Below are 18502 nucleotides of genomic sequence, written 5' to 3' on the forward strand. Positions count from 1 at the left end.
CGATTTCTATATCTGGGCGGATCGTATTGCACGGGAGCTGCGTTGTGTGTATCGCTCATGTATCGTATTGCTGGATATGCATCGAGATAAGAATCACATCAGAGCCCAGAGAAATAGGATGTTCCACACCAAACTTCTGCATCATCATGAGGCTTTCACAACACAAACTTCTCCATATCCATTTATGGTCATCCATGCCGTTGAATCACTTCTCATATGTGACTGGGCGACTTTTTTTATAACGGCTTCTTTGCTCCTTAAAGCTGCTAGACATGAAGCTTTCAATGATCTTGATGACGAATCATTGGTCAGGAAGTGATTAAGCATAAATCTCTCCTCCTGTACCTCCATTTCCTCGTGAACTGAAGTGGTTCTAGAGAAGCTGGAACCAGGGAAATTCACGTCTATGGTCTTCTACACAGAGAGAACAATCACTAAGCACTTTATTAGGAACACATGTTTACTCCTGCAGATGCACTAAAGATCTACATCAGTGGTGTCCAATCTGTTCCACAAAGAACCGGTGCAGGTTTTCATTCCAACCAAACAAGTCCACAGCAAGTTCTACCTGTTTAAATCAAATTCTTTCCTTTTTCAATGATCATCAGGTGTAGCTCTCGATTGGTTGGTATGAAAAGCTGCACCTACACCGGCCCTTTGTAAAAAAGATTGGACACCCCTGATCTACATGTTCACTGCATGTGAAGCAGAAGACCCATACCTGTTCCAGCATGACAATGCCGTGTGCTCAGAGTCAGCTCCATGAAGATCTGCTTTTCATGGGTTGGAAGATCTCCTGCTATAGAGCTCCAACCCTATTGAACACTTTTAGTGATGAATGTGAAGACTGACTGCACCCCAGGAACCTCCTCACCTTCTCACCTACATCCGTACCTGACTTTACTAACACCCTCTTAGCTGAATAAATCTTCCCAGAAGACTGGAGCTCATTCTAACAGTAAATGGAGACTAAATGCGGAATGAGATGTTTAGAAAGAAGCACTATGTATGTGGACACTTGATAAGTGGACCTCAGCTATGGGTCAGACACAGGAGCACACGAGGTCCCCCCCCCCCCCCCCCCCGGCCGCACCACCGTCAGTAGTGTATATAAGCAGTAGCAGTGCCAGTAACAGTAACAGTCATGATGATGGCTTGGTTTCAGCTTCTGCTCTTCACTTTCCTCTCCTTCGCTCCTCTCACTACACTCTCTCGCGTGGGTAAGATCTCTCACACACTCTCACACACTCTCACTACACTCTCACTACACTCTCACACACTCTCACTACACTCTCACACACTCTTACACTCACTACACTCTCTCGCGTGGGAAAAATCTCTCACACACTCTCACACACTCTCACTACACTCTCACTAGACTCTTACACACTCCAGTCTTACACACACTCACTACACTCTCACTACACTCTTTTGTGCGGGTAAGATCTCTTACACACTCTCACTACACTCCCACTATACTCTCACTAGACTCTTACACACTCCAGTCTTACACACTCTCACTACACTCTCACTCACTCTCACACTCACTACACTCCCACTACACTCTCTCGCGCGGGTAAGATCTCTCACACACTCTCACTACACTCTCACTACACTCTTACACACTCTCACTACACTCTCACACACTCTCACACTCACTACACTCTCTCGCACGGGAAAGATCTCTTACACACTCTCACTACACTCTCACTACACTCTCACACTCACTACACTCTCTCGCGCGGGTAAGATCTCACACACTCTCACTACACTCTTACACACTCTCACACTCACTACACTCTCACTACACTCTCACTACACTCTCTCGATTTATGTCCATATCCAGATTTATGACCAAACTTTTGATGTCACCCATATGAGGATGGGTTCCCCTTTGAGTCTGGTTCCTCTCAAGGTTTCTTCCTCATATCATCTAAGGGAGTTTTTCCTTGCCACTGTCGCCACGGCTGCTCATCAGGGACAAACGCACACCATTCACCTTCACTGTTGATTTCTGTAAAGCTGCTTTGAGACAATGTCTGTTGTGAAAAGCGCTATACAAATAAACTTGACTTGACTTGACTTGACTCGTGCGGGAAAGATCTCTTACACACTCTCACTACACTCTCACTACACTCTCACTACACTCTCTCACACTCACTACACTCTCACTGCACTCTCTTGCGCGGGTAAGATCTCTCACACACTCACACACTCTCACTGGACTCTTACACACTCCACTCTTACACACTCTCACTACACTCTTACACACTCTCACACTCACTACACTCTTACTACACTCTCACTACACTCTTACACACTCCACTCTTACACACTCTCACTCCACTCTTACACACTCTCACACTCACTACACTCTCACTACACTCTTACACACTCTCACACTCACTACACTCTCACTAGACTATTACACACTCTCACGACACTCTTACACACTCTCACTACACTCTTACACACTCTCACAACACTCACTACACTCAAACTACACTCTTACACACTCTTACTACACTCTCACACACACACTCACTACCAGTGTTGTGCTCTTTACTAAAAAATAGTAACTAGTTACAGTTACTCGTTACTTCATTCAAAAAGTAACTCTGTTACTTTGTTGAATATTTACACCAAAAAGAAATGCGTTACTGTTAAAAGTAACTTTTTAGTTACTTTAATGTTCCCATTAATGCCCTTTTAATCTATAAAAACACAAAACTGACTTAAACACAAAGTCATTTTTAAACACTTTTATTAAAGTCAGAGCAGCACAAACTGAATATATCACAAGGATTTCTGAAATAAATAACAAAAGCTGAATAATAGATTTACAATCAAACACTAAAGTGGCTTCTGCATCATAAAAGCTGTTGTGTTGAGCTCTTAAACATGTTCCTTTCACAGCTGAAGTATGAAAACTATCAACAATGTAGAACAGAACACCGGGTTAGCGCATAGCTTCTAGCTTCTAGCTCCTCAGGCATGGAATTCCTGGAGGAGCTTCTACAGATTGAAGTTGCTGTTTATCGCAGTAGATACGAGCTTCGAACCAGAAAGACACAGCCTACATTTGACTTAAAAGTTTTTGTCTTTGTGCTCAACTAAAGTGAAATAATGAGCCATTACTGCCGCACAGACCTGAATTAACGGAGACACGCCCACAGTGCGTCTTCTTCCTGTTTACCGTGGTTCATCCACCAATCCTACAGCGCGTCTTCTTCCTGTTTACCGTGGTTCATCCACCAATCCTACAGCGCGTCTTCTTCCTGTTTACCGTGGTTCATCCACCAATCCTACAGTGCGTCTTCTTCCTGTTTACAGTGGTTCATCCACCAATCCTACAGCGCGTCTTCTTCCTGTTTACCGTGGTTCATCCACCAATCCTACAGCGCGTCTTCTTCCTGTTTACAGTGGTTCGTCCACCAATCCTACAATGCGTCTTCTTCCTGTTTACCGTGGTTCATCCACCAATCCTACAGCGCGTCTTCTTCCTGTTTACCGTGGTTCATCCACCAATCCTACAGCGTGTCTTCTTCCTGTTTACAGTGGTTCGTCCACCAATCCTACAATGCGTCTTCTTCCTGTTTACCGTGGTTCATCCACCAATCCTACAACGCGTCTTCTTCCTGTTTACCGTGGTTCATCCACCAATCCTACAGCGTGTCTTCTTCCTGTTTACAGTGGTTCATCCACCAATCCTACAGCGTGTCTTCTTCCTGTTTACAGTGGTTCGTCCACCAATCCTACAATGCGTCTTCTTCCTGTTTACCGTGGTTCATCCACCAATCCTACAGAGCGTCTTCTTCCTGTTTACCGTGGTTCATCCACCAATCCTACAGTGCGACTCTGCTGTAAGCAAGTTAGGCTGTAGTCTACACTTCAGCCCAAATTCATTCATTTATAAAAGTAACGGGTAACGAACCATACGGTAACAGAGTTACTTTATTAAAGAGTTATTTTTAAAAGTAACGCGTTACAGTATTAGTTACTGTCAAAAGTAACGCGTTACTGCCCAACACTGACCACTACACTCTCACTACACTCTCACACACTCTCACTACACTCTTACACACTCTCACTACACTCTTACACACTCACTACACTCTCACACACTTTCACACACTTACACTCTTACTACACTCTCACACACTCACACACTTACACTCTCACTACACTCTCACACTCTCACTACACTCTCTCGCTTGGGTAAGATCTCACACACACTTTTACACTCTCACACACTCTCACACACACTCACTACACTCTCATTAGACTCTCTCGCTCAGGTAAGATCTCTCACACACTCTCACTACACTCTCTCGCTCGGGTAAGATCCCACCAAATCCAACCTATGGAAAGCAGATCTTCATGGAACTGTCTTTTTGCACAGGGTCATTGTCATGCTGGAAACGGTTTGGGTCTCCTAGTTCAAGTGAAGGGAACATGTCATGCTATTGCTTCCAAAGACATCTAATACTGTGCCTCCAGCTTTGTGTAATTTGGAGAAGAACCACATTTGTGTGAAAAAGTTGGGTGTCCCAAAACCTTTGGCTAAATTTGGTGTATATATTATTTTTGTGATGTGAAAATGATCTGGTTGAATTCTAGAATGAGGATTTTGTTAAAAATGCTTCTGAAAGTGAAAGGTGGAGGTTCTGGTTTGGAGTTTCTTAGCAGGTCTGAGACTGAGGTGGTCCAGGTCCAGGTCCAGGTCCAAGTCTAGGTGAGATCTAAATCAGATTGAGAGTGAATTGAGAACGCTGTGTGTAGTGATGCGAGCTGAGCCAGAGCACAAAACTGTAGTGCTGCACATGTGGTATCTCCTGGAGCTTCCAGGTTCTCAGTTTTTCTTTACATTTGCTTCCTTCATTACCAAACACTGAGAGTTTTATGAGGATGTTTTTTCAGCCCTCGCTTTTTTCTGTTAAAAAATATGACTAATCCCCAGAGCTTCACTTTATAAGGAACAAAACCCAGCTTAGATGTTGGATATCCAGTGGCTGGAGAACCACAAGGTGTTTAATAATGATTGTTTTGTTTGTTGCAGTACTTGGAGAAGAGGCTGATGATGGTAATGATGAGGTAAAATGTCGTAAATCAACACACACTTAATTGAAATCCGTAAAATCTGTCACATTTTATAACACATGACTGATCTTCTTTCATCATGCAGAACCTTCTTAAGGGGATTTGTGAGGGTGAGTACGTCATTCTGTCCGTCAGCACCATCAGTACCTTCTCATTACTCCTCTAAGACTCTCGTAATACTCCCATGTGGTGTTTGGATCAGAACCTTGTGGTGTTCTCCTGCAGGTATTGATGAGCAGCTGAACATTTGCAACAAGAAACTGTCTGAGAAAACGGATTACAGCTTTGACCTGGGTCAGTAATCACCAAACATTATCGTATAAGAACGTGGGGAAGGTTGAAAGTCACAGAATGTCATTGGGTTTTGGTTGGAATGCTGATGGATCAGACTCTAATGAACACTGTGGGGTTTCCTGATGTTCCTCTGTTCTGCAGAGAATGACCTGTTTGCCCTGAAGGAGCAGCAGAGGGTGATTAAGCTGTCGTGTATAAACGCCTCTCAGGCGTCCTCGCTGCAGGTGGCAGGTGAACATCACATCACACTAGCATTCGTTCTTTTCATTAGCTTTGTGTTATTGTAGAGTCTCTTACTGTGCATGTGCAGCTCTGCAGAAGCAGCTGGACAGCATGTTACTGCAGCTCGGCGAGAAGACCTCAGGACCTGCTGAAGCTGGTATGAACACTGTATGTGTGACTAATCCCAAACATGTTCTAATCCTGAGTGTGTTTTAATCCCAAACATGTTCTAATCCTGAGTGTGTTCTAATCCCAAACATGAACCAATCCTGAGTGTGTCTAATCCCAAACATGTTCTAATCCTGAGTGTGTTCTAATCCCAAACTTGTTCTAATCCCAAACATGTTCTAATCCTGAGTGTGTTCTAATCCCAAACATGAACCAATCCTGAGTGTGTTCTAATCCTGAGTGTGTCTAATCCTGAGTGTGTCTAATCCCAAACATGTTCTAATCCCAAACATGTTCTAATCCTGAGTGTGTTTTAATCCTGAGTGTGTCTAATCCCAAACATGTTCTAATCCCAAACATGTTCTAATCCTGAGTGTGTTCTAATCTCAAACATGAACCAATCCTGAGTGTGTCTAATCCCAAACATGTTCTAATCCTGAGTGTGTTCTAATCCCAAACATGTTCTAATAATGAGTGTATTCTAGTCCCAAACATTAACTAATCCTGAGTGTGTCTAATCCCAAACTTGTTCTAATCCTGAGTGTGTTTAATCCCAAAGATGAACTAATCCTGAGTGTGTTCTAATCCTGAGTGTTTTGCAGTCCTGAGCATGTTCTAATCCTAAATATGAACTAATCCCAAACTCATCCTAATCCTGTCCTAAACCCAGTCATGTTTTAATTCTGAGTGTATTCTAATCCCAGACTCATCCTGATCCAGAGTCTGTCCTAATCAAGAACACCTAGAAACACCACCAGTGAATGCTTGGACTACTTGCACTACACACACTTGTGTTGAAACACTTCAGACTTTTATTTATTTATTAACAATCACAATCTGTATAAAGTCTTTGAACATGCAAGACCTTCATATTTTAACAGATCACTTACAGTATATATCTAATCCCGGTCTTGTCCTAATCCTGAGTAGATGGTAAGTAAAGTGTGATTGTGGTTTCTCTGTAGTGTTAAACCTCCTGCAGGAGTATGTAAAAGCTCAGAAGCTGGAGTTGGAGCTCTTAGTGGAGACGGATCCGAAAAAGATCGCAGGTCAGAAACGGAACAGAAATTCACACTGATCTTTAGCTAACACAACACAACACAACACAACATAAAACAACACAACAAAAAAACAACACATCACATCAAAACACAAAACAAGTAATGAAGTGTGTCAATTTTCCATAATTCTCCGTTTAGAGAAACAAAAACAACTCCAGAAGCTGAAAAGTGATATGACGGAGCAGAGTGAAAACCTGAAGGACCTTGAGTGCGAAACAACCAATAGTGTGTACACACACACACACACACACACACACACACACACACACACACACACACACACACACACAGTAATATCGCAGACATTGTATATTTATAATCCTACTGATACAGTATTATAATAATATATTGTTGTGTGTGTGTGTGTGTGTAGATGATAAGCTAGAGCTGAAGGTGTCAGAACTGGAAGGCCAGAATATGTGTAAGAAAACATACACACACACACACACACACACACACACACACACACACACACACACACACACACACACACACACACACACTCATCTCTGTGTGTGTGTGTGTGTGTGTGTGTGTGTGTGTTGTAGATTTGAAAGAGCAGATTTCTAACGCACAGGAGGAATGTAACGACATTCAGAAGGATTATGATAGTAAGATTTATTATTTCTATTATTCCACATATATATATATATATATGTGTGTGTGTGTGTGTAATATTTTCATTTTCAATCAGGTTATTACATTTTCTTGAGAAACTCATACAGTTTTCATTCTTATCATTAATTTCTTTCTTTCTTTCTTTCTTTCTTTCTTTCTTTCTTTCTTTCTTTCTTTCTTTCTTTCTTTCTTTCTTTCTTTCTTTTCTTTCTGTTTTGTTTGTCTGATTAAAAATAAAAAATTAAATCTTTTTTACAGAAATATTAGGTGGATTGGAAGATACTAATTCAAACCTTATGAACAGTGAGTGGACCTGATATTACTACTGCTGAACTTAATCCCTAAACACTAATCCCACATTTTTAATCCTTAACTTTGTCCACCTTTAATCTCTAGCTCTTAACCCCTTATCCCAAATCATAAATAATAATTCCTAACCTCTCATCCTAAATCCTCGACCACAATACATAATCCCTAAACCCTAAACTCTGATTCCAAATTCAACCCCAAACTCCTAATCCCCAAGGTCAATCCCTAACCCCTAATCCTAAATCTCTAATCCCTAATCAAATTTTCTACTGATCTTTTCTCCACAGTTGTGGATGTTTTGTCACTGAAGCAGAAGATTAGCGAACTTGAGGACAAAATCCGATCCGAGACGTCTGAGTCCAAGAGAACCGGTGTGTTCTTAGTGCATGCAAACACACACACACACACACACACACACTCACACACCTGGCAGTTTACCTGGTAGTTTATCTGATGAACAATGATTTGATTGAAGTGTGTGTGTGTTACAGAACTGGAGAATGAACTGAAAGAGAAGAAGAGAGAACTCGACTTGAAGAAACGAGACAACAAGGATCCAGACATGGACAAAAGTGAGCAAGTCCAGCTGTGATGTTCTTAAACAATCAAGAGGAACTTCCTGAGGGATTAGTAGTAAAAATAAAGAGGTGCAGATAATTAAATAAAAGGTGTAATAATGATCTCTCACTCTGTTCTGCTCAGTTCTGACCATAATCTCCAAGTTAGAGGAGATGAAGAAGCTCCAGGTGGAGATGCTGGGTACAGACAGCTCGCACAAAATAAAAGGTCAGGTCTCTGTGACATCGTACACACTCTCGAACAGAACCTCCGACATCGCATTTCATCCTGAATGATAAACTTCACTTCCCCTGATTTCAGTTCTCTAGTGTTCTACTGTGTCAACAGCTGGACTAGCATGCTAACTAGCTAGCAATTCAATCATTTACTTATGAAGTCTGTAAAGGATAATAACAACATCAGATGTGTTTAATCCTGTGTTTTTTTTAAAGAGATGAAAGATGAAGTGCTGAGACTGATCTCTGAACTGGACGACTCCAACGTGGCCAAAATCGGTACCTTTAGCATTAACATTTAGCATTAACACTTAGCATTAACACTTTCTGGGGTTAAAACTATTCAGGTGAAACCAGTAGAATATATTTTGATCCACATGAACATAAACAGCTGATACTGTAAAAAAGCGCAGACACTTGTACACAATCCATTAAATGATGTACAAAAGCATTTGCAATTTGAGCAAAGCAACAAGAAAATGCTTTTATGATGTGCACATGTGACTCCATGATGTGGAGGTCGAACAAGTAGTTTTAAGAATTACATTTCTAATCTAAGAAATGCTGCAAATCACCTGAGAAAAACTGTAATCGCATCATTATGACTTAGCATGAACACTTATCATTAACACTTATCATTGACACTTAGCACTGACACTTAGCACTGAAACAGCATTATAATTAGTGTTTACCTCAGAATAAAGATGTATTAACTTTAATAAACCCCGGCTGTAAGCTGTAAGATGTAAGTTGTACATTTTGTATGTGAGTGATGATGTGCTCAAATTTCATTCATATTAATACAAATAAAAACCACCCACAACTCTGACCCTAACCCTACCCACAACTCTGTCCCTAACCCCTACCCACAACTCTGACCCTAACCCCTACCCACAACTCTGACCCTAACCCCTACCCACAACTCTGACCCTAACCCCTACCCACAACTCTGTCCCTAACCCCTACCTACAACTCTGTCCCTAACCCCTACCCACAACTCTGACCCTAACCCCTACCCACAACTCTGTACCTAACCCCTACCCACAACTCTGACCCTAACCCCTACCCACAACTCTGACCCTAACCCCTACCCACAACTCTGTCCCTAACCCCTACCCACAACTCTGTCCCTAACCCCTACCCACAACTCTGACCCTAACCCCTACCCACAACTCTGTCCCTAACCCCTACCCACAACTCTGACCCTAACCCCTACCCACAACTCTGTCCCTAACCCCTACCCACAACTCTGTCCCTAACCCCTACCCACAACTCTGACCCTAACCCCTACCCACAACTCTGTACCTAACCCCTACCCACAACTCTGACCCTAACCCCTACCCACAACTCTGACCCTAACCCCTACCCACAACTCTGACCCTAACCCCTACCCACAACTCTGTCCCTAACCCCTACCCATAACTCTGACCCTAACCCCTACCCACAACTCTGTACCTAACCCCTACCCACAACTCTGACCCTAACCCCTACCCACAACTCTGACCCTAACCCCTACCCACAACTCTGACCCTAACCCCTACCCACAACTCTGACCCTAACCCCTACCTACAACTCTGACCCTAACCCCTACCCACAACTCTGACCCTAACCCCTACCTACAACTCTGACCCTAACCCCTACCCACAACTCTGACCCTAACCCCTACCCACAACTCTGACCCTAACCCCTACCTACAACTCTGATCCTAACCCCTACCTACAACTCTGACCCTAACCCCTACCCACAACTCTAAACCTAACCCCTACCTACAACTCTGAACCTAACCCCTACCCACAACTCTGACCCTAACCCCTACCCACAACTCTGACCCTAACCCCTACCTACAACTCTGAACCTAACCCCTACCCACAACTCTGACCCTAACCCCTACCCACAACTCTAAACCTAACCCCTACCTACAACTCTGAACCTAACCCCTACCCACAACTCTGACCCTAACCCCTACCCACAACTCTGACCCTAACCCCTACCTACAACTCTGATCCTAACCCCTACCCACAACTCTGACCCTAACCCCTACCCACAACTCTGACCCTAACCCCTACCCACAACTCTGACCCTAACCCCTACCTACAACTCTGAACCTAACCCCTACCCACAACTCTGACCCTAACCCCTACCCACAACTCTAAACCTAACCCCTACCTACAACTCTGAACCTAACCCCTACCCACAACTCTGACCCTAACCCCTACCCACAACTCTGACCCTAACCCCTACCTACAACTCTGATCCTAACCCCTACCCACAACTCTGACCCTAACCCCTACCTACAACTCTAAACCTAACCCCTACCTACAACTCTAAACCTAACCCCTACCCACAACTCTGACCCTAACCCCTACCCACAACTCTGACCCTAACCCCTACCTACAACTCTGATCCTAACCCCTACCTACAACTCTGATCCTAACCCCTACCCACAACTCTGATCCTAACCCCTACCTACAACTCTGATCCTAACCCCTACCCACAACTCTGACCCTAACCCCTACCTACAACTGTGATCCTAACCCCTACCTACAACTCTGATCATAACCCCCTACCCACAACTCTGACACTAACCCCTACCTACAACTCTGACCCTTACCCCTACCTACAACTCTGACCTTAACCCCTACCTACAACTCCGATCATAACCCCTACCTACAACTCCGATCATAACCCCTACCTACAACTCTGATCCTAACCCCTACCCACAACTCTGACACTAACCCCTACCTACAACTCTAATCCTAACCCCCACCTACGATCCTGACCATAGTCCTGCCCACAATCCTGACTCTTATCCCAGCCCACAATACTGATCTTAACCCCACCCACAATCCTGACATTACCCCCACCCACAACAATGACATTAACCCCACCCACAACCCTTATTTTAACTCCACCCACAACCCTGACATAAACTCCACCCATAAACTCCACTCTGATTAATAGAATAAGCTGATTGGTGAAATGGTAACAGATGTTACAGTGTCTCATTTTTCTGTTCTGATCTTCATCACCTACTCATCTTCCTCAGTGCTGAAGAACCTGGTCTTACTGACAGATGAGTCTCAATTAAATAAACTAATATCAGACATCAAACAGAAGACGGACAAACAGATAGCAGGTGTGTGTGTGTGTGTTTGTGTGTGTGTGCGTGTGTGCGTGTGTGCGTGTGTGTGTGTGTGTGAAAATTTTATGTATATATTATAATGCATGATGATGCTGATGATGATGATGATGCTGGTGATGGTGATGGTGGTGGTGATGAAAATGTTGCTGGTGATGATTATGATTTTGGTAATGATGATGATGGTGATGATGAAGATGTTATTTATGATACTGGTGATGATGGTGATGGTGGTCATGATTTTACTGATGATGGTGGTGGTGTTGATGGTGATGATGGTGGTGGTGATGATGGCGATGATGGTAATGATGGTGGTGGTGGTGGTGATAATGTGATGGTGACGGTAATGGTGGTGATGGTGATGATGATGATGATAAATTTGGAACAGACCTGCAGGAGGAAGTAAGGAAGAAGGAGGAGGAGCTGAAGAAGAAGGAAACAGAGTCGGGAGAAGTCACCAAACTGAGTAAGTGACCTTCTTCAGTAACAACATGTGGGAATGTTCACCAAACCTCCACTTGCAGCTGCAGTAAACACCTTCAGCATCTGTTCCTCCACTCAACATCAAATGAACTTAGGTCCATTAATTAATTGCAATCTTTCAGACAGAGATATCAGTGCTTTGAGAGAGGAAGTGAAGAACCTGAAAAAACAAGTGAAAGACCTGGAGAACACTTCTGCAGCAAAGATCAGAGGCAGGTCTTCTTTCATTGTTGTTTATTTTCCATAAAATGTGAAGGTGAGCTCAGGAAATGTACTTGTACAAAGTCAACTTGTGTAAATGTGTGAAACTGAACAGAACTGGAGAAGCAGCTGAACAAGAAGAAGCAGGAGCTGGAGAACATGAACAACACTCTGAAGGACAAAAACGCAGAGTTAGCAGAGAAAGGTGAGAGAATGTCCACCAGTGTTGTGCTGGTTACTAACAAATAGTAACTAGTTACAGTTACTCGTTACTTCATTCAAAATGTAACTCTGTTACTTTTTTGAATATTTACACCAAAAAGTAATGCGTTACTGTTAAAAGTAACTTTTTAGTTAATTTTTTAAAGAACCTTCTTTAATGTTCCCATTAATGCCCTTTTATGCGTTATGGTTTATACAAACACAAAACTGACTTAAACACAAAGTAATTTTAAACACTATTTTATTAAAGTCAGAGCAGCTGCTATCGCAGTAGATACGAGCTTCGAACCAGAAAGACACAACTTAAATTTTACCAAAAATATTTTTTGTCTTTATGCTCAACTAAAGTGAAATAATGATCATATTTCCACTTTGAGAAACTCGTCTTGCTCTCGCCTCGACTCGCCATTACTGCCGCACAGACCTGAATAAACAGAGACATGCCCACAGCGCATCTTCTTCCTGTTTACAGTGGTTCATCCACCAATCCTACAATGTGTCTCTGCTGTAAACAGGTCAGACTGTAGTCTACACTTCAGCCGAAATTCATTCATTTATAAAAGTACCGTGTAACGAACCATACGCTAACGGAGTTACTTTATTTAAAAACTAACGCGTTACAGTAATGCGTTACTGTCAAAAGTAACTGCGTTACAGTAACACGTTACTGCCCAACACTGATGACCACAATATGCTAACACTGTTATCACCTGATCTTTACTCCATCCTGATGAGGAATGCAGCGAGAAGATCTAATACAACTGCACATTAACTGTATCTAGAGCAGATTTAAAGCCAGGAGAAGATGGATTACTGATGTGATGATGATGGAATTCTTCTAATCCATGATTAATATTTAATGTATTGTTGAATTGAATCTATTTGTTGTTAAAGTGTTGAAGATCACAGAGCTCATTGAGAATCTGAAACAAACTAAAGAGGAAGCCAACAGGAAGAACCAGGAGGCTGCTAAAAAGATAACAGGTGGATTTAATACCTTCCATCTATCTATCCATCCATCCATCCATCCATACATACATACATACATACATACTTCTGTCCCCCTCACTACCCGATCATCCATCCATCCATCCATCCATCCCTCCATCCATCCATCCCTCCATCCATCCATCCCTCCCTCTGTCTGTATATCCATCCATCTGTCTAAATAACTACATGATCACCCATCCATCCATCCATCCATCCATCCCTCCATCCATCCATCCCTCCATCCATCCATCCCTCCATCCATCCATCCCTCCCTCTGTCTGTATATCCATCCATCTGTCTAAATAACTACATGATCACCCATCCATCCATCCATCCATCCATCCATCCATCCATCCATCCATCCATCCATCCATCCATCTATCTATCCATCAGGATCAGTATGATCATCCATCCATCCATCCATCCATCCATCCATCCATCCATCCATCCATCCATCCACCTAACTACATGATCGTCCATCCATCCATCCATCCATCCATCCATCCATCCATCCATCCATCCATCCATCCATCCATCACACTACCTGACATCCATCCATCCATCCATCCATCCATCCATCACACTACCTGACATCCATCCATCCATCCATCCATCCATCCATCCATCCACCTAACTACATTATCGTCCATCCATCCATCCATCAATCCATCCATCCATCCATCCATCCATCCATCCATCCATCCATCCATCCATCCATCCATCTGTCCAACTAACTACATGATAGTCCATCCATCCATCCATCCATCCATCCACCTAACTACATGATCGTCCAACTAACTACATGATAGTCCATCCATCCATCCATCCATCCATCCATCCATTCATCTGTCCAACTAACTGCATGATCGTCCATCCATCCATCAATTCATTCATCCATTCATCAGGATCAGGATGATCATCCATCCATCCATCCATCCATCCATCCATCCATCCATCCATCCATCTCTAAATGTTTCTTCTCCACCTCTTATATTCATTTCTCTCTGATGTATCTGAGCTCCTTCTCTGAGTAATTTGTAATAAATCTGATGAATGTAGATGTTTGTATTGATCATTAAATCCTGTGTGAGGTTAAAACCCAGAGCATGTGATCTATAAAGTAAATGATTTTAGATTTGATTAAGATTATTTTTCTTGCAGATCTGGAAACAAAGCTGCAGAAGGAAGAGGCAGAAGCTAAAAGTAAGATCAATCCATCACTTTCCTTCAACTGAGCGGCTGTGTTCCAAATCAGATCCCTTAGTTCTGTTCTGTGTGATCACATGATCAGGGGACAGAACTGTTCCGCACCGTATAATATGCTAACCGCTAACTAGCGCTCAGTCTATTTATCATGATGATGGTTCAGTGATCACAGGTGAAACGTGATGTTTGCAGGACTGCAGGAGGCACTGAAGGGGGCGACAGAGTGTTCTGACCTCAAGAAGTCTTACAACCGTGAGACAACACACACACACACACACACACACACACACACACACACACACACACTTCTGCAGGTTCTATTCGAGTTACTTTATTTAAACATTGTGTGTGTGTGTGTGTGTGTGTGTGTGTGTGTGTGTGTGTGTGTGTGTGTGTGTGTGTGTGTTACAGAACTGAAGGCTGATTTTGATAAAACAGTACTGAAGCTGAATGATACACTCATTAATCAAGGCGAGTGAACTCTCAATCAACACTACAGTTTATTTTAAAATCACATTTTCTTCATTCCACATTCCTCTTTCTTTATTTCTCAGTGTTCACAATCCAGTCTCTAAACCAGGACATAAAGAACCTAGAAGATAAAATCAGCTCTTCAGGAGGAAACGTTGATGGTGTGTGTGACGTCACACATTTGCTTTTTTTTGCATTTGCTTTTTTTAACGTCTGTTTTCTTTCTGTTTCACTTCATAACATTCCACATGTTCATGACCTCCAGACTGGACTACTGTAATGCATTACTAGGTGGATGTCCTGCATCATTAATAAACAAGCTTCAGTTAGTTCAGAATGCAGCAGTCAGAGTCTCACAAGGTCGAGAAAATATCACCATATAACCCCAATCTTCTCATCCCTACACTGGCTTCCTGTTAAGATTCAAATCCACTACAAACTCCTGCTACTCACTTATAAAACACTAAATGGTTTATCTCCATGTATCTCTTCAGTCTTTTAACCTGCTACAATCCCTCACGCTCCCTGAGATCTCAAAACTCTGGACTTCTAGTAGTTTCTAGAATAGCAAAGTCCACTAAAGTCAAGTCAAGTCAAGTTTATTTGTATAGCGCTTTTCACAACAGACATTGTCTCAAAGCAGCTTTACAGAAAACAACAGTGAAGGTGAATGGTGTGCGTTTGTCCCTGATGAGCAGCCGTGGCGACAGTGGCAAGGAAAAACTCCCTTAGATGATATGAGGAAGAAACCTTGAGAGGAACCAGACTCAAAGGGGAACCCATCCTCATATGGGTGACATCAAAAGTTTGGTCATAAATCTTTCAACAATACAGAACAATTTGTGATCATCATAGATCCAGCATCAGCTTCTCCATGCCAGGGCCTTTAAACACTCGGCATCTACTTCTCCATGATCATCCATAGGTCCATAATCTTCACGAGGTGGGACGTGACTGGAGCTGGCCAAACCTCAGGATGCCTCGGGATGGGGAGAGAAAGAGAAGCAGTGGAGAGGAATTAGCGTAGCTGCTGTTCATGATATTAACAGCACAAGTTGATAATGTGCATGTGATCAGATGTTCTGGAGCACAAGGTTGTGATGTGATGTGTGTGATGTGTGTTATGTGTAGGCTTTGCTAAAAAGATATGTTTTTAATCTACACTTAAACTGGGAGAGTGTATCTGAACCCCGAATACTGTCAGGAAGACTATTCCAGAGTTTAGGAGCTAAATGTGAAAATGCTCTACCACCTTTAGTGGACTTTGCTATTCTAGGAACTACTAGAAGCCCAGAGTTTTGAGATCTCAGGGAGCGTGACGGATTGTAGCGTGTTAAGAGACTGGATAGATACATGGGAGCCAAACCATTTAGTGCTTTATAAGTGAGTAGCAGTAGTTTGTAGTCTATTCGAAACTTAATAGGAAGCCAATGTAGGGACGATAAGATTGGGGTTATATGATCGTATTTTCTTGACCTAGTAAGAACTCTTGCTGCTGCATTCTGAACTAACTGAAGCTTGTTTATTAATGATGCAGGACATCCACCTAGTAATGCATTACAGTAGTCTATTCTAGAGGTCATAAACGCATGGACGAGCTTCTCTGCATCAGATATAGATAACATATTTCTTAGCTTAGAAATATTTCTAAGGTGAAAGAAGGCTGTTTTTGTAACTTGATTGATGTGATTTTTAAAAGATAAGTTGCTGTCTAAAATAACTCCCAGGTCTTTTACCGTTGAACTAGTAGTTACAGAACAACCGTCTAAATGCAGGCTGAGATGCTGGAGCTTCTGTGTACTATTTTTTGGGCCGATGAGCAAAATCTCAGTTTTATCAGGATTTAATAGCAGAAAGTTATGGGTCATCCAATCTCTTATTTCTTCAACACACTCAGTTATGCGAGCTAATTGAGCTGTATCGCCTGGTTTGGATGAAATATATAGCTGGGTATCATCAGCATAACAATGGAAGCTAATTCCATGCCTTCTAATAATATTTCCTAATGGAAGCATGTATATTGTAAAAAGCAGGGGTCCCAGAACTGACCCTTGTGGCACGCCATAATTTACTAGCATTATCCTGGATAGCTCTCCATTTAAATCTACGAAATGGTAACGATTGGACAGGTAGGATTTAAACCAGCTTAATGCCTGTCCCTGAATACCGATGTAATTCTGTAAGCGATCGAGGAGAAGATCATGATCTATAGTGTCGAACGCAGCACTAAGATCTAGTAAAACTAATAGGGAGATGTAGCCTTGGTCTGAAGCTAAAAACAGGTCGTTAGTGATTTTAACTAGAGCAGTTTCTGTGCTATGATGGGGCCTAAAACCTGACTGAAACTCTTCAAAGATATTGTTCTCCTGCAAGTGGTTACATAGCTGGGCAGCGACAATCTTTTCTAAAATCTTAGACATAAATGGGAGATTTGAAATTGGTCTGTAATTCGATAGCGTGTTTGGATCCAGATTAGGTTTTTTAATGAGGGGCTTAATAACTGCTAACTTGAGGGATTTATGGACGTGACCTAACGATAGTGAGGAGTTAATAATATTTAAAAGAGGCTCACCAGCTGTATATAACACTTCCTTCAGTAGTTTAGTGGGAATTGGATCTAACTGACATGTTGTTGATTTAGCTTTCATAATAGCATCATACAGCTCTTCCTGTCCTATACATGTAAAACAGTGTAGTTGTGGGGTTGTAAGTACGATTGTGTCGGGAGATGCTGTCAGAGGTTGAACTGCCACAATTGTTTTTCTAATGTTATCTATTTTTTCAGTGAAGAAATTCCTAAAGTCTTCACTACTAAACTGTGATGGAACACATTTTTCAGATCCCTGATTTGTTGTTAATTTGGCGACTGTACTGAAAAGGAACCTGGGATTGTTTTTGTTATTTTCTATGAGTTTGCTCAGGTGTTTAGCTCTAGCAGCTTTTAGCGCCTGTCTGTAGCTAAGCATACTGTCTTTATACGCAATTCTAAATACCTCCAATTTAGTTTTCCTCCATTTTCTCTCCAGATTACGTGTTGTTCTCTTTAGGGCATGCGTATGACTATTATACCAAGGTGCAGGTGCTTGTTCTCGAACCTTTTTTAACCGGATGGGGGCAACAGTGTCTAAAGTGCTAGTGAGGATAAGGTCTATGTTGTTCGCCATCTCATCAAGATGATCAGCATTTATGGGTTTAATGTGAAACTGAGATAAATCAGGCAGGTT

General features: G+C 42.3%; 1 protein-coding gene across 1 annotated transcript in view; it reads left to right on the forward strand.

The window, feature by feature from the left end:
* Positions 1-5179: 5179 nt before the first annotated feature.
* LOC310715613 (uncharacterized protein) overlaps positions 5180-18502 on the forward strand; it is a gene marked incomplete at its 5' end in the record, with an annotated part of 29443 nt that continues 16120 nt past the window's right edge. The window contains 22 exons of the mRNA XM_083522123.1: positions 5180-5210; positions 5326-5394; positions 5536-5625; positions 5705-5773; positions 6750-6833; positions 6984-7070; positions 7219-7266; positions 7394-7456; positions 7722-7766; positions 8060-8143; positions 8264-8344; positions 8475-8558; positions 8783-8845; positions 11613-11702; positions 12094-12171; positions 12311-12400; positions 12505-12594; positions 13506-13595; positions 14763-14804; positions 15000-15059; positions 15219-15278; positions 15362-15439. Of these exons, the coding sequence (XP_083378249.1) occupies positions 5180-5210; positions 5326-5394; positions 5536-5625; positions 5705-5773; positions 6750-6833; positions 6984-7070; positions 7219-7266; positions 7394-7456; positions 7722-7766; positions 8060-8143; positions 8264-8344; positions 8475-8558; positions 8783-8845; positions 11613-11702; positions 12094-12171; positions 12311-12400; positions 12505-12594; positions 13506-13595; positions 14763-14804; positions 15000-15059; positions 15219-15278; positions 15362-15439 (1576 nt within the window). The remainder of the gene's footprint in view (positions 5211-5325; positions 5395-5535; positions 5626-5704; positions 5774-6749; positions 6834-6983; positions 7071-7218; positions 7267-7393; positions 7457-7721; positions 7767-8059; positions 8144-8263; positions 8345-8474; positions 8559-8782; positions 8846-11612; positions 11703-12093; positions 12172-12310; positions 12401-12504; positions 12595-13505; positions 13596-14762; positions 14805-14999; positions 15060-15218; positions 15279-15361; positions 15440-18502) is intronic.

The sequence above is a fragment of the Silurus aristotelis genome (assembly GCF_946808225.1).
Source record: "Silurus aristotelis genome assembly, chromosome: 20".
Taxonomy (NCBI): Eukaryota; Metazoa; Chordata; class Actinopteri; order Siluriformes; family Siluridae; genus Silurus; species Silurus aristotelis.